We start from the raw sequence: 27,262 nt of genomic DNA on the forward strand, positions 1-27,262 counted from the left end.
AGCCCCTTAGCTGGGAGTCAAAGGTCAAGCCACTTCTTCTCTTTCAGGTCTCTGTTTCCTCAATCAGAAAATTGAAACCTACCAAAGAGAGTAACCCTGAAAGTTAAATGAGAGAAGATATAAGAATGTCCTTAGAAATATGGAAGCCCCATACAAATGTGGAGACATTATTTTATTTTCCATTAGCTGAGGATGTGAGTTGCCCACGGCTTAATGCACGGAGGCCAAGTTTAAGAGCGTGGTTTTCTCTGTCTCTTGAACTCCCAAACTGAGCGATTTTGAACAAGTAGGCAAACTGTTCGATGTCTGCCTTGGCACTTGCTACTGATCACTCACCACTACCCTCCTCTCTTTGCCTGGGTTACTCCTACTTTCCTTAGATGACAATTCATCCACAGCCTTCTATATTCCCCTTTTTTGTGCTCCTAGGGTGTGTTGGGCTTTGCTAGGCACCCAACATTAGCTCTTACTACATTATTCTATAAATTTGTCTTCCACTATTTTTAAAATATTAATAAGTGTTTAATACATAAAAGTACAAAGAATAATACAGGAAGACTTTGTCCACCACAAACCAAACCTTATCAACACAGTTTCCTGGGTCTCCACTTGCAACCACCTCCTTCCCCATCTTTTTTTTTTTTTTTTCCTGAAGTTGGAAACAGGGAGGCAGTCAGACAAACTCCCGCATGCGCCCGACTGGGATCCACCCGGCATGCCCACCAGGAGGCGATGCTCTGCCCATCCGGGGCGTTGTTCTGTTGCAACCAGAGCCATTCTAGCGCCTGAGGCAGAGGCCATAGAGCCATCCCCAGCATCCGGGCCAACTTTGCTCCAATGGAGCCTTGGCTGCGGGAGGGGAAGAGAGAGACAGAGAGGAAGGAGAGGAGGAGGTATGGAGAAGCAGATGGGTGCTTCTCCTGTGTGCCCTGGCCAGGAATCGAACCCAGGACTCCTGCACACTAGGTAGATGCTCTACCACTGAGCCAACCGGCCAGGGCTTCCTTCCCCATCTTGAACTCAGTGTACTTTCTCATGCATCTTTTACACTTTTATTGCTTATGAATAACATCTCTTTATTTTTCCATCTCTCCCACTGTTATAGAATGAATGTTTGTGTCCCCTCAAATTCAAATTTATATATAGAAGCCCTAAACCCCAACGTGGTTGCCTCTAAGTAACTGATTAAGCTAAATAAGGTCACAGGAGTGGGGCTCTGCTTCAATAGAATTAATGATCTTAGAAGAAGAGTGAAGGAAAAGACCCTACACAAATATAAATGGTAGTTAACTTCAGAACAGGGGTTACTTGCAGACAAGAGATCTTGGAGTGTACTAACCATAACAGGGGACTGGCCTGGGTTTACTTGAATGCAAGTACGCAGGATTCTTGGAGGAATGCCTTCAGGAAGCAGATGTCCTTTATGATGGATAAGTTCTAAGACTCTGACTCTTCTCGTGTCCTTAATCATGAAGGAAACAGTAGACGTGCAGGATTGGGGATGGTAAGGATGGGAAGAAAAGCTTTTGTAGCTTTCTAGCTTTATCTGCTGAGCTGTGGCTTTTGGAACTCAATAAATATGCAGTGGCGCAGTTTCTTGGGGCTGATTCCGCCTTATGAGTTTCAGCCCTCTGCTGATACTACTTTCATCGGATGTGTCTTATTCCGTGCGAGTCCAAACCATAAAAGAAATCGTACATCTGGCGTCCAACGTGGGGCTTGAAAGGGAGTGAGTTTGCATTCTCAGGATCATCAGACCGAAGGGGATAAAAGTCTGCTCGGTAGGTAAGCAAAACCTTCGGGATATCTTAGGCAGAGTCATGGGGAATTCCCCATCAGTTGAGACCCAGTATATAAAAATACTGCAAGCATTGTTAAAAGGGTCCGGTATAACTGTTAAAGATAAAAAATGTAAGTTACTTTTTAAAAATATTAGGAAGCATTGTTAATTGGCTCCAGCCACAAGGAAAAACTGCTTTAAATTTGAAAATATGAAAACAAGAAATGAGAGTTTTATGGCAAACTCATCAACAAGGAGGTACTATTCCTCTTTCTGTTTGGTCTCTTTGTAATTCAATTTCCTTGGCTTTGCAACCATTACAGTCTGATTTCTGAATCCTCACAGCCTCCAGCTCATCAGGTAATGTCTGATATTGATTATGATTAAGTGAAAAACAAATATAGGTTGAGCAGTAGCTGCTAAAAGGAGAGAAGCTTGAAGCTTTACATCAATTGGTACAGACTCAGTTAGAATTAAGACATATAGAGGAATCACAAAATCTTTGGAATTCTCCAGTCTTTGTAATAAAGAAAAAATCTGGAAAATGGAGAATGCTTACTGACTTTCTTTAATGCTTTAGCCACAGTCCTCTGAACTATCTTTTTTTTTTTTCTTATTCTTTGCCTAGAAATTTAGATGGGAGACTCCTGATGGATCCAATTACAACATCTCTTAGTGGCCACCGAGTTTTATTTTTTTCTCGGAGAGATTTTGATTAGTCTCATCCATCCTTAGTCTCTGTCAGAAAATGCCCTGACTAAAATCAGGCAAGCATCTTTCTAATCTGATTGTGCTCTGAAATCCCAGGTTTCTCTCTGGTTTGTCTGATTCTAGTTTCTGTTCAGTTTTTGTTTGATGTTGTCTAAAATGTGACCTTTTTTAAGGCCTGAATTAAGTTCTTGGATGCAAAATTTGGAAATGCCAGTTCTTTTATTGAAAAACTAGTTTCATCCCTACATTTTTTTGTTTTAAAATTAGAACTTGTAAGGAACACTCATTTAAATTTAAACTGAATAGAATATGGATCCTTAAGACTTGCTAACTTGGTTAATGCATTGTAAGGTGTATTCAAAGTTAGAAGTCAAATAGTAGTAATTCAAGTATTAGGATTAATCAAAGTTATATGTTATACTTGTGTTTCTGTGCTGAAAATTGTCTTGTTTGTGTGTAAAGATATGTAAAACAAAAGAATTAAGCAGGGCCCTGATAAGTCATTTCAAGAATTTGTCTCAATTAGCTTCAGGCAGTTGGCTACTTGTCAGGCCATATTCTGCAAAAGGGACCCCAAGGAAAGCAGGAATTTGGCTCCTCTGATGACCTAAAATAGACTTAAAAAAACAAAAGACTTTGAGATATAGAAACTAATGCATCTGTTATTGCTAAGCAACATTAGTTTTCTTCCTGGCCCACTTGTGCAGTGGTCACTAACCTACAAGGTTTAGAGCAGGGGTCCCCAAACTTTTTACACATGGGGCCAGCTCACTGTCCCTCAGACCATTGGAGGGCCACCACATACAGTGCTCCTCTCACTGACCACCAGTGAAAGAGGTGCCCCTTCCAGAAGTGCAGCGGGGGCCAGATAAATGGCCTCAGGGGGCCACATACAGCCCCCGGGCTGTAGTTTGGGAACCCCTGGCTTAGAACAAAGACTCTAACAAAGCTCTAAGTTTTTTTTTACAATGGGAAGATAACAAGGGACATTTGGCCTCTGATAGAGAAAACCATTTATCTTCTAAACAACTAAAGGAGCAACTTTTTTTATTTTTTTATTTTATTTTTTATTTTTTTGTATTTTTCTGAAGCTGGAAACGGGAAGAGACAGTCAGACAGACTCCCGCATGCGCCCAACCGAGATCCACCCGGCACGCCCACCAGGGGGTGATGCTCTGCCCACCAGGGGGCGATGCTCTGCCCATTTGGGGCATCGCTCTGTTGCAACCAGAGTCACTCTAGCGCCTGGGGCAGAGGCCAAGGAGCCATCCCCAGCTCCCGGGCCATCTTTGCTCCAATGGAGCCTTGGCTGTGGGAGGGGAAGAGAGAGACAGAGAGGAAGGAGAGGGGGAGGGGTGGAGAAGCAGATAGGCACTTCTCCTGTGTGCCCTGGCTGGGAATCGAACCTGGGACTTCTGCACGCCAGGCCGATGCTCTACCACTGAGCCAACCGGCCAGGGCCAGGAGCGACTTTTTAAAATACAGTCTAAACTTTCTGACAAGGAGGTTCGATATTGGTTCAATAGAGATAGCTGCTAAATTTCATTCAGAGACCCATACGAATAGAAAAGGTTTAATGCAAAAATTTAAGATAACCAGGTAAGAGGCTCAAAATATTGTTAGAAAAGGTCCTCAGTGCAGTATTATAAATGCTCCTCCATTACCAGAAGGAATGAATCCTAGAAGACAAAACAGTAATGACCTGTGGCAAATGGATGTAATTCATATTTCTTCCTTTGGAAAACTATCTTATGTACACTGTTCTATTGATACTTATTCTCCTTTCGATAGGCCACATCTTTACCTGGAGAAAAGACTGATTGTGTCATTCAACATCTTAAAGAAGCTTTTAATGTTACGGGCATTCCTAAAACAATTAAAACTGACAATGGTCCTGCCTATACCTCTGGTAAACTTCAAGAATTCTTAGCCTTTTAGAATATTAAACATACTACTAGAAGTTCATATAATCCACAAGGACAAGCAATTATTGAGTGCAGTAATTGCACTCTGAAAAATATATTACTTAAACAAAAGGGGGGAGAAGAAAGGAGATTATCCCTTAGAATTATGTTACACAAAGCTTTATTTACTTTAAATTTCTTAAATACAAGAGAGGATAATTTGACTGTTGCAGACAGACATTGGACAAAAAATAATAGTTCTAAGATTAATCAACCTGTGCATTATAAAAATGAATTGAATCAATGGGTACCTGGTGTAGTACAACATTGGGGAAGAGGGTTGCTTGTGTCATTTCAGAATCTGGCGAAGTCCTTTGGATCCCTGCCCACAGAATTAAACTAACAACATGAGTAAGAGAAATAGATTCTTTCCATATCCGCCCATTGCCAAGATGGAAGCACTAAACCTTGGAAGAAGAACCTTAAAGGTACCACTGCTTAGTACTGAAAAAGCTAAAATATCAAGTTGAAGTCAACTTAAAAAGCTGACCTTTGAGGGTAAAAAGATGCTACAAACTACTGGAAAAGAACAAAATGCTACTAATCCGTTCTTAGCAATGATTGCCTTGGTAACAATTCCATCAAAGTCTATACATTTTAAGAGCCAAAACAAGAGTATGGATTCCAGTACAAATGCAAAGGATGTGGCACAGTTCCCCTTCTATGATGCTGTTACAACAGCTTATTAAGTGTTTGAAGTGATCCAAGAGACTAATTGGACTGATCATCACCATCTTTATAGGATTAATAGCTGGAACCACCTTGGCTGCTGTATCTGGAGTTGCCTTACATCAAAGTATACAGACTGTGGACTTTGTACAAAAATAGCATGAAAATTCTGAACTGTGGACTTCTTGACGATGTATAGATACTGAAATTAGTGCTAAGGTTAATGATTTAGACTGTGATTATGTTAGGAGATCAAATTGCTAGTCTGCAAAGAGAAATTAAACTAAAATGCGATTGGAATGTAACTACTTTTTGTATTACCCTATTTCTTGGAATCACACTCATTTCCCTTGGGAAAATGTTTTTAAAAAACACTTGTTAAATCATAGAAATTTAACTATAGAAATTTTAGGTTTACAAAAGCATATTGACACTACTTTTAAGGATCAGTTGAAATTGATTGATGGAGAAAATTTATTAACTGCTATTTCTGATGGAATCAGTAATTTGAATCCTCTAAAACAGTTTAAGGTTTTTTGGAGGAACTGTAGGAGGCATTATACTAATCATTTGCTTTATATTTCTTTTATTATATATAATCAGAAGAAGAGGAAATCAGCATCAAAGCAAAATAGAGCAGCAATCTGCCATGTTCTCTTATGCTACATAAAGTGCAAGCTAAACAAAAAAGAGGGGTATGAAGGGAAAGACCATGCATAAATATAAATGGTAGTTAACTTCAGAGCAGGGGTTACTTGGAGACAAGAGATCTTGGGTGTATTAACCATAACAGGAGACTGGCCTGGGTTTATTTGAATGAAAGTACACAGGATTCTTGGAGGAATGCCTTCAGGAAGCAGATGTCCTTTATGATGGATAAGCTCTGAGACTCTGGCTCTTCTCGTGTCCTTAATCATGAAGGAAACAGTAGATGTGCAGGATTGGGGATGGTAAGGATGGGAGAAAAGGCTTTTGTAGCTTTCTAACCTTATCTGCTGAGCTGTGGCTTTTGGAACTCAATAAAGATGCTGTGGCGCAGTTTCTCAGGGTTGATTCCACCTTATGAGTCTCAGCCCTCTGCTGATACTGCTTTCATCTGGTGTGTCTTATTCCTTGGAGTCCGAACCATAAAAGAAGTTGTAACAGAAGAGAAACCAGAGACCTCACTTTCTTTTTCTCTCTCAACCCCGGCACACATGAGAGAAGGTCATGAAAGGACATAGTAAGAAGGCAGCCATATGCAAGCCAGGAAAAAGGCTGACCCAACGCGACCTTCACCTGAAACTTCCAAGCTTCAGAACCTGGAGAAAATAAACTTCTGTCGTTTAAGCCACTCAGCCTGTGGTATTTGTTGTGGTGACTAATATACCCACCATACCCTATGTGAGCTTGGTGAGGCTGGTGCATGAGTGTTCATCTCCGTCTCTACAGAGTCCAGCACCATGGCTAGCACATCAGTGCAGTGCACATCAAATATTTGTTGAATGAAGTCACTGCAGAAGCAAAACTAGTTCTAGGGTCTGCTCCCTGAAAGCAGAGTGTTCTCTGCTCTGCCATGATACAGGTCCTATTTAAGATGTTGCTGAGACCAGAATCTGTAGTCAGCTCCTAACATAATAAATTTCAAAGGATAAAGGAATTCCCAAGAAAGAGGTGGAGAGTGGTGACATCTTGGAAAAAAGGTGAAGTCACATCATCAATCAATCAAATGTTTATTAAGCACCTACTTGGTAGGTATTCAGTGTTGAAGAGCCTCCAGTTCCATAAGGCAATCAGTCTTTGAAAGAACAAAGGCCAGCCTGACTAGGTGGTGGCACAGTGGATATAGAGTGTCAGCCTAGAATACAGAGGACCCACGTTTGAAACCCTGAGGTTGCCAGCTTGAGCGCAGGCTTACCAGCTTGAGCATGGGATCATAGGCACGATCCCATCATCACTGGCTTGAGTCCAAAGGTTGCTGGCTTGAGCCCAAGGTCACTGGTTTGAGCAAGGGGTCATTGGCTTGACTGGAGGCCCCCAGTCAAGGCACATATGAGAAAGCAATCAATGAACAACCTAGGTGCCACAATGAAAAATTGATGTTTCTCATCTCTCTTCCTTCTTGTCTGTCTGTCCCTGTCTGTCTGTCTCTCTCTCACTAAAAAAAAAAAAAAAAGAACAAAAGAACAAAAACCAACTGGTCCAAAGATGCTCAGGAAATGAGCAATCACAATGCAATTGTCTCTCTTATGGTCCTATTCTTTGTTCAGACACTTGGGAGTATCCATGGCACTCTAATTGGAGAATATGGAATCAGAAAGCTTGCCTTTCCTTATGAAACAATCCACATCCTTGGCACAGCTTGGCTGCAATGGTCCCACTCTCACACGCCCTTGAGAATCAATAAGGGGCTTCACTTCTTGAGTCCCTGATTTGACTTTTAAGGTTCTCCAGTGGGAAAGAGGCAATGGTCTTAAGGAGCTGGACTCTAGTCCCTTGCTAGGCCAGCAATACATGCTCTTAACAAGAGGGATGAGACAGAACCTTCTGTAATAGAGGATATCACCCATTACTGAACTATGCCAAACAATATTTTAAAAATTCTATTTTTAAAATCATAGCACTGTTTGAGGTAATGAAAAGACTACCACAAAAGTACACAGCACAACCTTGTTTTAAAGAAACACAAAATCGGAAACAACCAAAAAGGCCTTCAATAGATGACTGCATAAAGAAGATGTGGTACATATATACTATGGAATACTACTCAGCCATAAGAATTGATAACATTTGATCATTTACAACAACATGGATGGATCTTGATAACATTATATGGAGTGAAATAAGTAAATCAGAAAAAAACTAAGAACTGCATGATTTCATACATAGGTGGGACATAAAAATGAGACTAAAATACATGGACAAGAGTGTGGTGGTTATAGAGGAGGGGGAGGGAGGAGAGGAAGGGAGTAGGGGGAAGGGGAGGGGCACAAAGAAAACCAGATAGAAGGTGACGGAAGACAATTTGACTTTGGGTGATGGGTATGCAACATAATTAAATGTCAAAATAACCTGGAGATGTTTTCTCTGAACATATGTACCCTGATTTATTAATGTCACCCCATTAAAATTAATAATAATTTAAAAAAAGAAACAAAGTCTGTTGTAGAATAGAAAGTAGTTCACGTGCCATTGCTGTACATGCCAATTTGAATGTCCCTAAAGTTAAGTGTTGTGGGAGTTCAAAGGAGGGAGGACAGTGCAGGTAGGCCTGCCTGGGCCTCTAAGGATGGGATAGGATTTGAAAAGTCACACTGGGTTCCTTTTAGGCTCTCCCTCTCTCATAGAGAGTGGATTCACAGCCACTGATGGCATGCGAGCATATAGAGGGGGAAAATACTAGGGAATCCCCATTGTCTGACTCAGAGACCAGCAAAGAAACTAAAACTATAAGCTCCCAGGCCAAAGTGTGCAAATGTCCATGCAACCAGAGTTGGAGAGATTGGGAAGGATAGTGAGAAAAGGAAAAGGGTTTGGGTTGGGCACCACCACTTAGCACCAAACTGAGGCTGCTGAGATTCGAATCAGGAGCAGCCCTTTATCTCCCTGACAACATGCTGCATCTACCACAAGGCTTTCCAGTCCTGCCCTGGCCACTGTGGACACTCTTGAACCTACTGCAGACACTTTAGGGATCTTCTATAGGGGCCTATACCAGCTGGAGAACCAAGAAAATCCTTGAAGATAATGAGGATTATCTGGAGAAGGAAGCCTGGAGCTCATATGGTTCAATTCCACCCTTCTACCTTTTTAGATAGGCATCTAAGAACCAGAGAGAGTAAGTGACTTGCCTAGGGTCACATAGTGAGTATAGCAGAGGCAAGACTGGAACACAGGTCTTCTGCTCTGAGAGAATTTTTTTCTTAGAAGCATCTGACACATGGAAAAGGAGGAAGCTTCTGGAATAGTTCCAAACTGCGGTTGCCTTGCCCTTCCTTACCAACATCCTGCCCAGATATAACCCTGACAGTCCTTCCCACATAGTTCAAGAGATTGGCAATATTTATAAAAGCCAATAGGCTCCACATGCCAATGATGAGAGCAGCCAAAGCCAAAACCTATGAGCTGGAGGGAGAGTTTATGCCTCTCTTGGGGAATCTGGAATAACAGAGAATGGTTAAGTGATGGGCAGGATGCCATAAGAAAGTCCTGCGCTTCATAGTCTCAGATGCCAGAGCTTAGGTATCTCATAGGTAGTTCGTTCTCTTCACATTACAGTTGTAAAAACTGGGAGCCAGAAAAGAGAGGCAATTTATCCAAGATCATATAAAGAGTTGGTAAAGAGCTAAGCTCACTGCAGTACACACCCAGCTGAATGTTCTTCATAGCCCTGGGGAGAATAAAAACTATTCTAACTACTGGTCCACCTCTCTTTCAGCCCTATGCGATCTCAGATTTTCTTCCTTTGTTTTAGATATAGCCTCATGTCATGCTTGGTCTTCATCATAACTCTACACAACAGGGCTTTAATCTAACCTTAATTTCTTCTATACCTTCAAGTGCTTGGGGACAGGTATCACCTTGTATCAAGGTTGAAGCAAACAAAACCCCTCTAGGTATTTTAAACAAAAGGGATTTAACACAGGCAGCTATCAATAGTTATACAGGTGATGGAAGAGCTAAGAAGTCAACAAGAGCTGGTAAGGTCACCCAAAGATTAGTAACAGCAGGAAGTTGTCATTATCCTAGAGTTGGAGGAACACAAGGGGAAGGTGGTGTCCCCAGAGCCCAGAAACTAGGGCAGGATCTGGAGCCAAGGTGCGGGTTACCCACCAGGTGCTGGCTGAGGATGCCACTGGGAGCAGAGAGAGGAAAGAAACATCCTAGTGATGGAAGAATATATACCATGTGTTTGCATATTTGGTACCGAAAAAGGAGTTGGAAAGACTATATTAATATCAGACAAAATAGACTTTTAGACAAAAATTGTTTATAGAGATAAAGGATGACATTTTATAATGATAAAAGGGTCAATACACCAAGAAGACATAACAAGTAAGTATATATGCACCTAAACAACAGAGCTCAAAAATATATGAAGCAAACATTTACAGAATTGAAGGGAGAAATAAGAGACGTACACAATTTGTCATCTTAGTGAAAGACTTCAGGACCCTTTAAACAGTGGATACAACAAGGCAATAATAGATCAACAGAGAAAAAGAGGACTTGAATAACACTATGAAGAAACTGAACCTAACAGATATATAGCTATAGAATACTTCTCTCTCTCTCTCTCTCTCTCTCTCTCTCTCTCTCTCTCTCTCGTCGCCTCCTGCAGCCATGGCTTGATTAGAGTGAGTTGGCCTGGGCACTGGCTCCATGGCCTCTGCCTCAGGTGCTAAAAAATAAAAATGGCTCGGGTTGCAATGGAGCAAGGGCCCTAGATGGATAGAGCATCGCCCCTTAGTGGGTTTGCCTGGTGGATCCTAGTGGGGTGCATGCGGGAGTCTGTCTCTGCCTCCCCTCCTCTGACTGAATTAAAAAAAAAGAAAATGAAAAGATAATCATAGGAGAAAATATTATAAATCATGTATCTGAAACGACTTGTATACAGACTATATAAAGACCTGTTACAGGCCCTGGCCAGCGGTAGAGCGTCGGCCTGGCGTGCGGGGGACCCGGGTTCGATTCCCGGCAAGGGCACATAGGAGAAGCGCCCATTTGCTTCTCCACCCCCCCTTCCTTCCTCTCTGTCTCTCTCTTCCCCTCCCGCAGCAAGGCTCCATTGGAGCAAAGATGGCCCGGGCGCTGGGGATGGCTCCTTGGCCTCTGCCCCAGGCGCTAGAGTGGCTCTGGTCGGGACAGAGCGACGCCCCGAAGGGGCAGAGCATCGCCCCCTGGTGGGCAGAGCGTGGCCCCTGGTGGGCGTGCCGGGTGGATCCCGGTCGGGCGCATGCGGGAGTCTGTCTGACTGTCTCTCCCTGTTTCCAGCTTCAGAAAAATACAAAAAAAAAAAAAAAATAAAAAAAAGACCTGTTACAACTCAACAATTAAAAAACAAATAACCTGATGCAGGCCCTCATCCCTGAGGGATCTGAGCCCTGGTGGCCTTGTCTTTTTCAGGCCATGATTGCCACCTGTTTCTTGTATCACCAGGCATCGATAGATGCACCAAGAGACATCCCAGTGAGCCCTCGACTTCCAGACACTCTCTCCCCTATGCTCTGTATCAGCAACCCAGCTTCCTCATTCCAATCAAAGACAGTTGCCCGCAGCAGTACAGTAACTCCTTCCTTTGTCTTCTATTCCACTATCATAAGAAACCCAAAGTGATAAATAACATTTATAGTTGCAGAACTGTTAGTAAAGAGTTTTCTAGTGGAAGTATTTCCTCAGACCCTAGGAGCAGGGTCGCAGGTCTGGTAAAGCACAAATCCCTCTAGGGATACTGGGAGTGATCTGAGAGGAGCCAATCCTTGGTTCCTGAACATTTGAATTCTAGCTGTTGGGGTATAGCATATCAGCTAGTGGTTCAATGCATATATCACACTGTGGAGGACAGCTCTTACTGTGTTTTTAGTTTGACATCTTGGGGCCTCTTAGAGATAGTAAATGGTTTGCCTTCATGCATGCCTTTGATATGCAAACCCACCAATGCAGCGCCTATACCATGAACCACCTCCTCTGTCTGGTTTTATGCCTCAGAAGACAGTATTTCTCTGTCCTAATTATCCCAGGCACAGGCATCAGACAATTAGGGGCAGCCCCTACACCCTAGAGCTTGCTAAAGTTGTTCCAACTAGCCAATCCCAAACCTAGTCAGCTCGTTCCCCCTGCCTCATGCATTCTTCCTCTTGAAATCCCCAATAAAGCCCTTTGTCCATGCATTCCTTCTGCCCTTTCTGCCTCCTGACAGTCCTGGGTACTTCCTCATAAGAAAACACAGTAACAATAACCTTATTTAAAAATGGGCAAAGGGCCCTGGCCAGCTGGTTCAGTGGATAGAATGTCGACCCTGCTCATGGATGTCCTGGGTTCGATTCCCAGGCAGGGCACACAGGAGAAGTGACCATCAGCTTCTCTCCCCCACCCATTCCCCCTTCTCTCGCTCTTCCCCTCTTACAGCCAGTAGCTCAATTGGTTCGAGTGTCAGTTGGGGCACTGAGGATAGCTCGATTGATTCAAGCATCAGCCCTAGACGGGGGTTGCTGGGTGGATCTCAGTTCAGGTGCATGTCTGTCTTTTTATTTCCCCTCCTCTCACTTAAAAAGAAATGGGCAAAGGCTGCTTGACTGGTGGTGGCACAGTGTACAGAGCATCAGCCTGGGATGCTGAAGTCCTGGGTTCAAAACCCTGAGGTCACTGGCTTGACTGCAGGCTCATCAGACTTAAGCATAGGGTCACCAGCTTGAATGCAGGGACACTGGCTTGAGCATGGGATCATAAACATGATCCCATGGTCTCTGGCTTGAGCCCAAGATCACTGGCTTGAGCAAGGGGTCACTGGAGCCCCCCAAGCTGGAGCCCCCCGGTCATGGCATGTATGAGAAGCAATCGATGAACAACTAAAGGGATGCAACTATGAGTTGATGCTTCTCATCTCTCTCCCTTTCTGTTTCTCTCCCTCTCTTTCTGTCTCGCTTAAAGGGGGGGGAGCAAATGATTTAAATAGACATTTCTCAAAAAAATATATACAAATGGTCAATAAGCACATGAAAAGGTGCTCAACATCATTAATCATGAAGATAATGCAAATCAAAGCCACAATAAGATACTACTTCATATTCAGTAGGATGGATAGAATAATAAAATCAGACGATAACAAATTTTGTGGAGAATGTGGAACTGTCACACATTGCGGATAAGAATGCAGAATGGTAAGTCCACTTTGTAAAACAGTTTGATAGCTCCTCAAAATGTTAAACATGTAGTTACCCTATGACCCAGCAATTCCACTTGTAGGAGTATACCATACTCAAGAGAAAAGAGCTTGTGTCTATCCAAAAACTTGCACGTGGATGTTCACAGCATTATTCATTACAGCCAAAAAGCAGTAACAACCCAAATGTTCAAATGATGATTAATAAGCAAAATGTGGTATATCCATGCAATGGAATATTATTGGGTCATAAAAGAGAATGAGGAAATGGTACCTGTTATAACACAGATACCCTTGAAAACATGCTAAGTTAAAAAGCCGGATACAAAAGACTCATGTTATACAATTTTATTTGTAAGAAATGTCCAGAATAAGCAAATCTATAGAGACAGAAGGTAGATTTGTGTGTGCCAGGGGTTAGAGGCAAAGGTGGAGGGGAGATGGGGGGGCTCGTTGCTAATGAGTATAGGAAGTTCTATGGGGAGGGGATAAAAATGCTCTAAAAGTGATTGTGGTAGTGGTTGTACAACTCAGTGACTATACAAAACCACTGACTAGTGCACTTGAAAAGGGCTAATTTTACATGTGAAGTATATCTCACAAAGCTATAATAAAAGAAAGAAAGGGCCTAACCAGGCGGTGGCACAGTAAATACTGTCAGCTTGGGATGCTGAGGACCCAGGTTCAAAACCCCAAGGTCTCTGGCTTGAGCGCAGGCTCACCAGCTTGAGTGCAGGGTCGCTGGCTTGAGCGTGGGATCATAGACATGACCCCATGGTCACTGGCTTGAGCCCAAAGGTCACTGGTTTAAAGCCCAAGGTCGCTGGCTTAAGCAAGAGGTCACTGGCAAGACTGCAGGCCACCCCCAACCCCTGGTCAAGGCACACATGAGAAACAGTCAATGAACAACTAAGGTGCCACCACTATGAGTTGATGCTTCTCATCTCTCTCCCTTCCTGTCTGTCTGTTTCTGTCTGTCCTTCCATATCGCTCTCTGTTTCTCTCTCGCTTGCTTTCTCGCTAAAAAAATAAAAATAAAAAAATTTAGAAAATGGAAAGGAAAGGAAGAAGGAAGACAAGAGAAAAAAGAAAGAGGAGATACATTTGGCATATCCCTTCTCTTCTATTATCCATTATCTGTCAGTGACTTTTATTGACCAAATCTACCCAGAAGTCAGATTGCAAAGTAGCTTGGGAAATGTAGTCCCCTGTGACACAGAACAGGGCAGGGGAAGGATGGGGATACAGCTCTCACTGGGTCTCTGACTCTGCCCCCGCCCACACACAGGCTATAAATACAAATACTTGTTGAATCAATAAATGGTCTCTATTCCCCCGCCCTGGGCTGGGCCCTTCTTCTTTGCCTTCAGAGCTGCATAGGGAACTTCTTTTTTCACAGGGGGCTTTTTTTTCATAGGGGGCTTTTTGAAAGTCAGTGATTGATGATTCACGATCCTAGGACCAGTGAATGTGCCTGCATACTGTCACTTCTTACACCTCTAGTCCCAGAAGGCTGGACTGGGGGAGGAGCAGGGGTGGGAGGGGCACAACTTAAAAGGGGCTCATATCGCTCACTTCCTCCCCAGACAGGGGAGCACAAGCGACAGCACAGCCTTCCTTTGTGGTTTCAGCTGCCCTGAGAGTATGGACTTGGGTAAGTGAACCTTCCTGTGTGAGAGAACACGGTACGGGGCCAGTCTGACACCCAGACTGACTTGGTGGAATGGGGTGGAGGGTGGGAATGGCAGGCATGGAAAAGCCTACCAAAGAAGTCCCATTCTGCTTTGGTGGGGGTCAGAATGCTACCCTGTTCTCCCAGGCACGACAGGTGCACCTTTCAGACCTGGGGGAGGAGGTAACCACTGGTACCTGGGCAGACCAAGTGGTTGAGGTCATGCCTTTGCAAAACAGTGTGACAGAAGAAGGTGGCAGGGCTGGGGCTGGTGATGATCTGGCAGGCACCTGTTCTCACCTTGGCTTGGAAGGGTGAGGCTCTCCAGACCTGTTTCATCAGGGAGAAATTCTCAGAGGGTTCTGGCCCTCCGATTCCCACCTTTCTCCTCTGCTGAATAGGGATTAGAATCTCTGTCCTCTTGGGGTGAGGAGGAGGAGCAAATTCAAGGTAACTGCATTGTACAAGTGATACTCGCCATGCAAATGAAAGCTGGGCTGTTGCTTTTCTGCCTCACACCCTACCAGCCTCGCCCGTGCCTCTTGCAGGTTAAAGGCTGGGTAAGCAAAACAGTATGGCAAGGGGCATTAGCTGGAGAGGGCACAGCCCTGCCTCACTTACTTACATTTTCTACCCAGGCAGATGACTCTTCCCTTTAAAAAGCCCATCTTCCCATCTAACCTTGGTCTTAACTAGAGAGAGTACAAGAGAAGCCTTGGGTTTGGGGGGGGTGGGGTTCATCCAGCTCCAGATACCTGGTTTATAAATCTCAGCTGTGGAGTCAGACCCTGCATAGGTTACAAAGGCCAGGTTCCTGGATGGCTCGTTCTCACCAGCAAGCAAGCACCACCGTGGCCTCAAAGCCACAAGAGTTTACTTTAAAAAGTGAAGGTTCCCTCTGCTGTCCTCACAACCTTCCCCACCACAGCACAACCTTTTGCCTTCCTTTCTGCCTTTCCTGCCTGCCCAGAAACCTGGGTGGACCCAGAAAACGGTTGTGGCAGGGCTAAAGCGGCCACCTCACACAGTAACTGAGCTCCTGGAAGGCAGGGTCTGATTCTTGCCTCTCTGAATCCCAGGTACTTTGGAAGTGTGAGCAGAAAATGTTTGTGGAATGACGTCAAGAACTCTGAGTTGGTTTTAGTGTTTTAAAATCTCTTCCAACTTCTTCTCCTCCCAGCAGCGTACCCTTTAATCCCACTCCCCAGCCATCTACCCCCATTAACCACAGTCACCGGATACAGCTGTTACCCACTGCAGACCCTGCTCCTGACTCTCTGACTTCTGTGAAGGGAACCAAGCAGCGTCCTGGTGGTGGGCTGGTAATTGTTAGAAAAACACCCCCAGGGTGGACGATGACCCTGATTTGTAGTGCCTGCCAATTTCTATAGTATAAATTCTCCCACCATAGCTGATTTCAAGCTTCTAGCCCATGTCAAGCTATGAAATGACTGAACACAGAATCGGAGAGAGATTTCAGCACTGGCTAACGAGCCTATGAAAGCCAACTCCAGGACACCATTGAGGGTCCTCCTCCAGACCTAGGTTTTGGGGGTGCTAAACCCACAGGCTTTGAAGTGGGGAGGGAGGGTAACCTCTGGTCCAGGAGAAGGGGATGCTCTTGCTGCTTTGCTCAACTTGAGAGCGCCAACAGTCAAGCCCAAAATACTGGTAGAGGGGAAGTCACTGAGAAGCTTTTGCTCAGAATAGGCTATGGACCGTTGGTCTGTTTTTCTGTCTTCATCTGCCCAGCAGGAGCAAGAGGTGGGTGAGGGGGCTGAGTTTCTGTTACATGAAATGAAAATGCGAAACCTAGGCTGAGTTGGTCTTTTTCACAATTTGAATGAGCAGCTGGAGGTGCCTTCCCTTCAAGAAATGAGACCTAAGACCTCAGAATTCCCCAAAGCAGAGAATAAATAAATAAACCAGCCAGAGTCTCCCTTCACAGCTTGGTCGCATATGGCAGCAGAGGGGATGCTGATAGAATCCAGGGCCAGTCTCTCCTGGACTTCTGGGAGCTCGGTTGGGGAGGAGGGGAATGAGGCAGCCCAGGGGAGCTGTCAGAAAATCTCTCCCCTTCGCTTGGTACTTTCCTTCAATCAGCTATTATTGATCGAGGAATTCAAGCATGACCAGTCTGGTGGGAAGAAAGACACAATATGTCACTACGCCAATGCATCAGAGTGAGATACAGTGCTGATGGGGTAATGGGAAAGATGTTTATAAAGCTCAAAGGAAGGAATAGTCACCATGAGTCAGAGGAACATTTAAGTTGGGTTTTGAAGGATGTGTAGGAGTTAGCAAACCAGAGACGGAGCAAGAGGCCTGGGATGGGACAGTGATAGCACATTCAATTACCATTAGAGGCCAACAAGGTAATGTGGGAATGCGCATAAGATGGAGTAAAGGGAAGGGAGCAGAGTAAACCAGAAGGTGCAAACCCAACTTACAGGCAGTCAAATCTAAATTTTGTAAACTCCATGCAGCAAAGCAGAGTGTCCTGGGGGCTCAGCCTGCAGGCTCCCAGATGGTCAGTTCTGGCCATCTGAAGGGGAAAATTAGGAAGGGAGGCAGGAGGGAGGCAGGAGGGCTGATCCCGAAGATTTTGTATGGTATTGCTAAGGAGTTTGGACTTGATCCTGAAAGTGATGGGAAGCCGGTGAAAATTTTTTCTTTTTCAATTAGTTGAATTACAAGACAAGATTTCTGTTTCAGAAGAAGTGGCAGCAAGGGGGCAGCAAAGCCTTACATCAGGGCAGAGGTGGGACCAGCTCTATACTGGGGGAGAAAAGCAACAGAACTGGGTGATCAGTGGGACGTGGGGGAGTGAAGATTCCCCTCATGCTCCATGGAGGTCCCTGTCTACAGCAGCCTTATCAGAAATACAGGGTTACACAGTAGTGAGAGTTTTATTCAAATCTCACAACCATCTATTAGCAGCTGTGTGGCCCCAGGCAAGTGGCTTAACCTCTCTGGGCCTCTGTGTTCTGAAATATAGAATGAGAATAACAAGGGATAACTCACAAAATGTTATGAGAGAGGGATACATAAAGACTAAGAAGCTACACAGAAAGCGATCAGGAGTGCCGTTTCTGGGATCAGACAGGTTCAAAAGCCATCCCCACTGCTAGCCAGCTGTGACTCTGCAAAGGTTATTAATCTCGCTGCGCTTCAGCTTCCTCATTGCTAAATGAAAATAATAGCAGTACCTACCTCATCGGGCTTTTGTGAGGATGAAATAATCATACATGGAAACAGGTGCATAGTGAGAGCTCAATAAATATGAATTATATCACGGGGTAAAGCAATTGCTATCATAGTGACTGCAAGATTCAAGCAGCTCTCATCCATCCCTCTTTATTGCCTGAAAGAGAGTCCCCAGCCCCTCCCACCTTCTCTCCAGATTCCTACCACTTCTCTGCTTCTTCCTTCCCCCTCCCTTACCCACCTCCCAAAATAGAAAAGTTGTGTTGGCAGGTGAGGAATTACAAAGAGAAAGTTTGAGGTGGCTTTTGGGGATAGCTGATGGGCAGCCATGATTCCCTGAGTGGCCCGAAGGGCCTGGAAAATGTGGGGATAGAAGTTCAGGGTTTGAGGGGGACAGCCAGCCAGCGATCTCCTCCTCCCAGACAAAAAAAAAAAAAAAGGAGTTTCTCTTGCTGGGCACTTAGGCTGGAGTTTTAGGGAATTTTCTTTGCATTATGATCATTACTAGAAACTCAAGAACTCAGTAAATACCCAATGTATAAGTAGACCACTCTTCAGCTCCTGAGATTTCCGACTTCACTGGTCTCATCTAAACTGTTGGCCAAAGTCGGTTGCTTTATGACTTTTTAACAGACAGAAATGATTTGACTCATGGCCACCAACCAGGCCCCCTCTGCCACATGCCAGAGTTCCCCTAAGTTCCCATTTAGTAGCCTTTCTTGAAAGTGGCCTATTCTGGTCCTACAAGATCCCTGCTCATTTGACATCTCCAACACACCTGGAATGAGAAATATCTCTCTCTCTCTCTCTCTCTCTCACACACACACACACACACACACACACACACACACACACACACCAGCTCCCACCCCCTATCCCTTACCCTAGATAGTGGCAAAAAAGAATGAGCCAAGGCCCAGGAAAGGGGGTTAACGGAGTAAAACAGAAACACCGTTGGTGTTCTTCATATTTTACCCATTGTGACTTATCAAAACTTTGAGGTTTCTCAGTTCTCACTGACAGTCAGAGCGGGCTTTCTCTAGAGCAACTGAAAGAGTCATGTGTTTAAAGAAACCTCGAGGGTTCGCAGCAGATGAGTCAGTGGAGGATGGGCGGTGAATTCGTTGGAGAATGAAGACAGTGTGGTTAGGGCAGAAATGTGGACATGAGCTCAGGGGCTCAAGGGGTAATTCAGCAAGGAAAGGGGAATGAGAGAGGAGCTATGATGTTGCATAAGGATCTATTTCCTCCCAGGGCTGCAAATACTCAGGCACAAGCTGGGGACAATGGGACAGTGGGTGCCTGTCCCCAGAAATACCTCCAGGAAGGCAGGTCCAAGTAGACAGCAGAGGGCATGACTGCCATGCGAACTAAGCATCAGGGGCTCCCTCCCTAGGGTTGGGTAGAGAGGTCCTAATGATTTAGGGGGAGGAAGCAGTGGCGGGTTGCATCCAAGTTATGCTTAGGAAGACATGTCTAGCAATAGCATGCAGTATAACTTGCTTGAGGCGGGAGAAATATCTATGTATGTGGTTTGATGTCATTCCTCCTTTCCCTAGGGACCCCCAAGCCCTGAATCCCCAGCCTTGGGTAGGCAGTCCCTCTAGAAAACAGTAACTGTGACTTGCATATCATGCAGCAGGATTTCCAGCAGGTGGTGCTGTGGCCAAGTACACAAACTCACCAGGAATGTGCTGCTTCCTCTTGGGAAGCAAGAGACTGCTGGCTGGAGGGAGGCACCAGCCTCCAGAGGTGTTTAAAGCAGGGCTCCAACCAGTTCCCGTCCCTACTGAGACTATAGGTGTGATTGGCCTGCAAGTCCTGGGTTGGCATTCATAGATGGCATCACAGACCCTCCTGTGGGCCAGGCCTGAGGGTCAAGTAATGGGGAGGGGGACACAAAGGTTCTTTTCTTCACGGTGCTCCCAGGCTGTCAGGTGAGATGAGATTTCTGCATAAATGCCCCCGTGGACTGCCACCCCTGCTTGGCCCTCCGAGGAATTAAGTTCCCTGTCTGGCCTTCAGCTCAAACACAGACCAGGCAGAACGGAGCAGCCAGGCGCTTGTCCTCCGTGTGCAGCATGCGGGCCTTGTGCTAACTCATGGTCTCAACCTGCTGCTCAGGCCCAAGGAGAGCCCCCTGATTTCCGTAACGTGCCAGGCTCTGACCCCTGCTCTGGGCAGGGTCTCTTCCCGCAGCTAACCCCGTGTTCCCTTCCTCCCATATCCCAAGGCTCTGAATTAGGAACAATTTAAAGAAGGGAAAGCATATGCACACTTCAGTCAAACAAAAAAAAGGAGGAAAAAAAGGCAGTCCTGTCAGGGAATAGTCTCCATCCTGCCACACTGACTGCCACAGGACAGCGTCCCCTCAGGCCACCTCGAAGGGCAAGCAGGGCATCATTCTCTGACATATTCCTCAGCGCACAGTTGCTGGGCACCCCCTCTACTCTGGACTGGCACTGAGCAAAGGCAAAGGGGTCCCTGCCCCAAAGTCAGGCTGAGGGGTGGGCCAGGGGCAGCACCCGTCCACGCTGGATGGATGTCAGCTGAATGAAGAGGTGTTGGGGAGCCCTGTGGGTCCCCAAAACACTCTCCCATTTGTTCCTGAGAGGTCCATCGGTAACACTGCTCTACCAGGCCCCGTGAGACCAGCTGGCCTTCCTCAGGGGACACTCCGGGATGGGATGCGTATGTGGCTGCCTACTCACCTCAGCACGGGGGCAGTGCGGGACACACACACACACACACACACACACACACACACGTCCACTACCACCACCCCAGGCCTTGCTTCCTGCATAACCTAGAGCGGGAGGAGGCCACTGAGACCGAGGAGTCAAGACGAGCTGAAGTTCAACCATGAGGGTCGGTCTGGGCCAGGGTGGACTTTCCAGCCTCCCCCCCCAAAGAGGCCCTGAAGAGCCAAGAAGGGGGAGACTGGCCTGCATTCTAATCTGCTCCTTCTGGGGACCTGACAGTAGAGGAGAAGAGGGGGTGAGGGCAGCGAGGCCGGGCAGCCGGCCAGGGGCTCCGAGGCACAATCTGGTTCTGATGTTCTGTTTCGGCAAGCGCAGTGCCCAGAGCTGGTGATGAAAGCTCCGTCGGCGTCCGTCTCCGCGCCTTCGCCCGTAACGGGGAGCTGGCCTTGCCAAGCAGTCATTTCTCACCTTGTCTCCCGCAGGGAAGCCAATGAAAAGCATGTTGGTGGTGGTTCTCCTTGTCATTTTCCAGGTAAGGTCTGTTCCTTCCTCCACAGCCCTGTCCCCAAGCCCATCCCTCCCAAGTCCGGGTTCCGGTGGAGCAGCTGGGCGTTTGCTGAAAGGAAACAGATCCAGACGCTAAACCCACTCGCCGTTCATTAAGCTGATGGTCAGCCCTCTCCAAATGCTGAGTGACCCTGGAGAGCCTATACTCCTTTTAAATTAAAACATGAAGGAACTAAGTTACCACCACCTTCCCCACCCACTTCCAATACCCCCGTCTAAGAGAGAGTCGTGCGGGCTCCGGCTGAGCTCCTAGAGGGGAGTTGCAGAAGCACAGGCTGTCGGAGTACCGAGTTCTGCACATATGGACACGCACCCATGCACGTAAAGCTTCATATGTTTTAATGGGCTGAGGAAAGGACCTTCGGTGTGGTGGCCAGGCTACTGTCCAGTTACCCCAAGGCTGCCTCCCTCCCCAACAGCCAGCCAAAGGCTCCCCTGGAAGCCTAGTTCTTTTTGTAAAATAAAAGACCCATCTGAAACCCACTGGGGGGTAGGATGGGGCCCAGGACCCTGGGGTGTGAGGGGGGGACGGACACACTTATACTTTTTAGGGCCAGAACTCTGCAAGAGCAAAGCCCTCCAGTTTACAAGGCTTTGCTTCTCAATCTCAGAAGTGGAAACAGAAAATCTGCCCCCATCAAGTGTCAGAGTTAGAAGAAACTGTAACTGGTGGAGTGCACTCTCCTCCATTTGTTGCGGGTGGGAGCCGTCTTGGAGGGTGAGGGGCAGCTGAAACAAGAGCTGGAGAGGCAGCTTGGGATCTGGCTCTTCTCCAGGTCTGGAGGCCAGAGGGGCAACTTTCCAGGAGCTCTGGCCAGAGGCAGGCCCCAAGCTGGGCACTGCTCCCAAAACCCCATCCCAGAGGCCCCCCGGAGCTTGGGCCGCAGCCTGCAGCTGGCCCCCTTCCCGGGGGGGGGGGGGGGGGGGGGAGCTAGAAGGTGGGGGAGGGCTTGATGGACAGCTGGGGCTCTTTCTTCTCTTCACTTGGGTAGATAGGGTTGGCTCAGATGGGGCAGGATGTGGTGGGGCTGTGGGCTGCAGAGGCGTCGAGCCTGGTGGCTTATGGGGGGGTAGCAGAGGGGGAGAGAGAAGGCAGGGGTGGGGGGAGCACACTTTGTAAAGGCTGGATATACAGCCCTCTAGGAAGGCCCAGAACCCCCTTTCATCCAGGGGCCCCAGATGTAAGGCCTGGGCCTTACTACGGGTGGTCCTCCCGGGCTGTAGTCATGCCCCAGTGAGGGAAAATGAGTTGCCATTGACTTTTCTTTTTGAGATAACAATGCCCAGAGAAAAGACTCCTGGACACTGTTTTTCCTCATCCTGTCCCCCCAAGCAGGACAGTGATGAACCCAGAATTGAAATGAGGAAGACAGAGACCGGGCTCAGGGACGTGGGAGACTGGATTCCACATCAGGCTGTGTAACCCCGAGCGAGCCACCTCACCTCTCTGAGTGCCTGCCTCTCTTTCCTCATTGTTAAAGTCCCAGTCCTCCAACTGTATGAAAGTCCAGCATGTTCAATGCTCAGAGTCCAAGCCCCAGAGGAGGGAGCGCCAGCTTCCAGCCCAGCTCCCAGCCTTGCCCGGGCTCGGTTGTCACCGTGTCACTGTGCACAGAGGCATGAGCCGACACGTGAGCCCTCCTTCATTGATAAAATCACAGCAGGCCGTTTCAACCTTCACCCTACTCTGCAGACAGGCTAAAAAAAGCCCTGAGCAGCTGAGCCCTGTTGATTGGGATCTGCCTGAAGAGACTGCAAGGAAGAGAGAGGCAGAGAGGAAGGAGGAGATGGTGGGAGACAGCTGTGCTTCTGCCCAGGGGCTCCGAGAGAGGACAGGGTCACAGCTGAGGAGGAAGCGGCCTGCGGGCCTGGAATCCATCCCTGCTAGAGCCCAGTGTGAAGTTCAGCGTGCTGGGCACCGCAGCCTGAGCCCCTGCAGCGCCCTGGGCACTGTGCCCCCAGCCCCAGGGGTCCAAAATATTCTTCCAAGTCACTCGCCACCCATGGTCACGGCAGCTGGCCCCGAACCAGGGCTCAGAAGTCTCTTAGCAGAGCTTGCGTCTCCCTTCCTTCCCACTCCAGGCCCTCCTCAACCTTACCCCCACGGTGGATTTCCCTCAAAAGCTGAAGTATTTTTGTAGGTTTCTTTCTGGAAAGCTCTTTCTACCAGACTCTGAAGGAGGTTCAAGAATAAAGACACAGGCTCCCACAAAATAAAACCTCTGTGGAGACAAGTGGATGCCTGAGCCTGGGTTAGGTACGCACAACACCCTGAGAAGGAGATCACGTTCATCCCCATTTCACAGAGAAGAAAACTAAGGCCCAGAGAGACGAAGTGTGTTTAACTGTCTCAAGGCCCATTTGATCCCAAAGCCCAGACTGTTTCCGGTCCGCTGTCAGCACATGTAAGGTGGGGTCCCTCAGAGCTGGCAGAACCAGAGCCTGACTACTTGTTAGAAATGCAGGATCTCGGGCCCCCTCCCAGCCTGTTCAGGACATACGCTTTAACAAGATGCCCGAGTCACTTATATGTGTGTTAAAATTTGAGAAGCGCTGATTTCAAACCAAAGGACCACCTGAAAAGTTTAGAAAAACAGATTCCTGCTTGACCTGAGGTGGCGCAGTGGATAGAGCATCAATCTGGAACGCTGAAGTTGCCGGTTCGAAACCCTGGGCTTGCTCCGTCAGGGCACATACAGGAAGCAACTACTATGAGTGGATGCTTCCTGCTTCTCCTCCCTCTTTCTCTCTCTCTCTCCTCTTTCTAGAAATCAATAAATAAAATCTAAAAGAAAAACAGATTCCTGGGCCCCGCTCCCTGAGGTTTTTGGGGCAGTAGGTGTCATATGGGGTCTAAGAATATGCAGGTGACAGTGATGACGATGCTGACGACGGGGACCACACTTTGAAACCCCTGCTCTGAGCAATCTCAGGGCACCGAGACTTTGACCCACTTAGCTAAGCTGGATTGTGTTCCCCGGTGTCCTTCCTTACAGGTGTGCTTGTGCCAAGATGAGGCCACGGACGATTACATCGGAGAAAACACCACGGTGGACTATACGCTGTTCGAGTCTGTGTGCTTCAAGAAGGACGTGCGGAACTTTAAGGCCTGGTTCCTCCCGATTATGTACACTGTCATTTGTATAGTGGGTCTGCTGGGCAACGGGCTGGTCGTACTAACCTACATCTATTTCAAGAGGCTCAAGACCATGACCGATACCTACCTGCTCAACCTGGCCTTGGCAGACATCCTATCCCTCCTGACCCTTCCCTTCTGGGCCTACAGTGCAGCCAAGTCCTGGGCCTTCGGCATCTACATTTGCAAGCTCATCTTTGGCATCAACAAGATGAGCTTCTTCAGCGGCATGCTCCTGCTTCTTTGCATCAGTATTGACCGCTATGTGGCCATCGTCCAGGCCGTCTCGGCCCACCGCCACCGGGCCCGCGTCCTTTTCATCAGCAAGCTCTCCTGTGTGGGCATCTGGATGCTGGCCATGGTGCTCTCCACCCCGGAGGTGCTGTACAGCGGCATCCAGAGGAGCAGCAGCGAGGAAAGCTTCCGGTGCTCTCTCATCACCGACCACGTGGAGACCTTGATCACCACCCAGGTGGCCCAGATGGTGGTGGGTTTCCTGATCCCCCTCGTGGCCATGAGCTTCTGCTACCTGGTCATCATCCGCACCCTGCTCCAGGCGCGCAACTTCGAACGCAACAAGGCGATCAAGGTGATCATCGCCGTCGTGGTGGTCTTCATAGCTTTCCAGCTGCCCTACAACGGGGTAGTCCTGGCCAAGACGGTGGCCAACTTCAATATCACCACCACCAGCAGCTGTGAGCTCAGCAAGCAGCTCAACATCGCCTACGACATCACCTACAGCCTGGCCTGCGTCCGCTGCTGCGTCAACCCTTTCTTGTACGCCTTCATTGGTGTCAAGTTTCGCAATGACCTCTTTAAGCTCTTCAAGGACTTGGGCTGCCTCAGCCACGAGCAGCTCCGGCAGTGGTCTTCCTGCCGACACACCCGGCGCTCCTCGATGAGTGTGGAGGCCGAGACTACCACCACCTTCTCCCCCTAGCAGGCATCCCCAAACTACGGCCTGCGGGCCGCATGCAGCCCTCTGAGGCCATTTATCCGGCCCCCTGCCGCACTTCCGGAAGGGGTACCTCTTTCATTGGTGGTCAGTGAGAGGAGCACTGTATGTGGCGGCCCTCCAGCGGTCTGAGGGACAGTGAACTGGCCCCCTTTGTAAAAAGTTTGGGGACCCCTGAGAGAGGCTCCTCTGCCTGGACTCGTAGGACCTCTCCCAAGGCCCCAGGATTGGGGACAGGGAACTGATGACAACTCAGGGACAAAAGCTGCTGAGGGAAGGGCAGTTCTGGCCTGTAAGGTTTTATCTCATGGTGAAAACCCGGGCCACAAAAGACAGGTGAAGCCCAACCCTCGTTACCTCAACTAAGTCTGTTGAGACGTGGCTGATAAGCTACCAGATCCGGCAACAACCTGACACCAAAGTTGTTGTCCCCCAAACCAAAAACCAAAGTGAAAGTCGAGAAAGTTCACACATCCTGGAGTGAAGGTGCTGAGAGCCAGGGCAGGACAAGGGGCTGGAGAGATCTCAGAATGAAGCTTCAAGGGCTGGGACGAGCTCTTCCAGAAAAACAAGGCTGTGTTTCCAAGACCAGAGGTGGTAGAGAGACTTCTTGGCTTGGCAGGGAAAGGGAGACGCCAGTGGGTCAACTAACTCTCTGAATCCCTCCCTCCATCTCTTTTTCCACTGTCATCCGAGCCAGCAGGAAATGGCAGCCTCCAAGCCTCCGTAAAAGCACACTTGCCTCTCACTTGCCGCTCTCGCAGGCCCTCTGCGGGGAGAGGGGTGGTGTTTCCAGCAGGCCAGCTGCCTCCAGCCAGCCAGGGCCCTGTTCCCAGCCAAGGCTCTGGGGCAGGGATGACGCGGGCCAGAACTTCTCGTGTCCCAGCTCTGCTATAGGTTGTAGGAAAGGGCAGAGAGCGGAGTGAGGGGCCCAGGTGTGGGTGACAATGCTGGCTGCCAGAGGCCAGCGTGCTGCTTCTTTGTTCTTTGTCACAGAGACAAAATACTGGCATCCCGTCCTGCTTTCAATTCATTGAGAGTACGTTTTACTCTTATACAAATAAAAGTTTCTCCTCTGAGGACACAACAGCTTGAAAAGAAAAGAAAAACGATTTTTGATAAATGACGAATGAGTGTGTTCTTGTTTTGCAAACCCTCGCGCCCCACCCGACCACCCCCACTTCCCTCTGCCCCTGCCAGCCTCGGTTTCTCAGAGATGCTCAGAGCCAGGAGGCCTACCGAGCTATGCCCTGAGCCCATCCAGCGACGCAGGCCTAAGAGGCTGAAAGGTAGGGAGACGGGAAGTACATGCAGTGTGTCCAACTTGCAAGTAGCCTTCCAGAGCTCATGGGACAGGACTGAAGTCTTTGTGGTCAGCAGTGACCCAGGGACACTGGTATGAGCAGAGCTTTTGGAAAGAACGAAGTTGTCGCTATAACCTCTGTGGCTGGGAACTCTCACTGACCCTTAGCGGCATATGCACACTGGTCTGCTCCTCTGTCCCTGATCAGTCCAGGGGCTGGAACTACAGTCCTTAACCTTTTGTTAGTCCCATTCAGGCTCCAAAACTGGCGATTAGAGGGAGGGCCTCTCCCTGGGCTCAGAGACCATGGCATGCTGGATTAAGGGGATTTGGGATGGGACCCACAAGAGAGGCTACACTCTCTGCTGGGTGCTCGAGAGCCACGCCCACCCATAGCCCTCCCTACTGGCCGCTGTTGTAGCAATGGCTTTCCATGGCGCAGATACTCACCATGGGAGGGAAAGGGATGAGAAACAGCCACTGCCCCACACAGGCCCAGGAGCCAAGTCACTGGGTGCCCTGATGTCTGCCCAACACTCCGATTTCTTCCAGCAGAGAGAAGGTTAGTCCAGCCGTGATGTATGAAGAGGAAGCTGAAGGGCCCAGCACTATAATAGCTTGGGGGGCTGAAGGGGCACAGCAGCTGAGACACTCATGCAAAAGGTGATTCCATCAATTTTTCTAAGTGAAAAGAGCCTTGTCAAAAATGGAGCCTGGTAATGAAGCCCGTTCTCT

General features: G+C 47.7%; 1 protein-coding gene across 2 annotated transcripts; it reads left to right on the forward strand.

Annotated features, from left to right (window-relative positions):
* The first annotated feature begins 1,724 nt into the window (after nucleotides 1–1,724).
* Nucleotides 1,725–26,350, forward strand: CCR7 (C-C motif chemokine receptor 7). 2 transcript variants are annotated; one of them, XM_066255458.1, is made up of 3 exons: nucleotides 1,725–1,781; nucleotides 21,049–21,098; nucleotides 24,130–26,350. In XM_066255458.1, the coding sequence occupies exons 2-3, from the start codon at nucleotides 21,057–21,059 to the stop codon at nucleotides 25,207–25,209; spliced, it is 1,122 nt and encodes a 373-aa protein (XP_066111555.1). In that variant the 5' UTR covers nucleotides 1,725–1,781; nucleotides 21,049–21,056; the 3' UTR covers nucleotides 25,210–26,350. The 2 variants fall into 2 exon arrangements, with proteins under 2 accessions (XP_066111555.1, XP_066111554.1); XM_066255457.1 differs by lacking the exon at nucleotides 1,725–1,781 and adding an exon at nucleotides 14,553–14,639.
* Nucleotides 26,351–27,262: the final 912 nt, after the last annotated feature.

This window comes from Saccopteryx bilineata, chromosome 2, assembly GCF_036850765.1.
Source record: "Saccopteryx bilineata isolate mSacBil1 chromosome 2, mSacBil1_pri_phased_curated, whole genome shotgun sequence".
In the NCBI taxonomy this organism is placed as follows: Eukaryota; Metazoa; Chordata; class Mammalia; order Chiroptera; family Emballonuridae; genus Saccopteryx; species Saccopteryx bilineata.

Excerpts from the sequence above, each read along its gene's own strand:
- CCR7 (XM_066255457.1), top strand. Across the intron at positions 21,099-24,129 it reads TTCTCCTTGTCATTTTCCAG|GTGTGCTTGTGCCAAGATGA; the intron begins GTAAGGTCTGTT and ends CCTTCCTTACAG.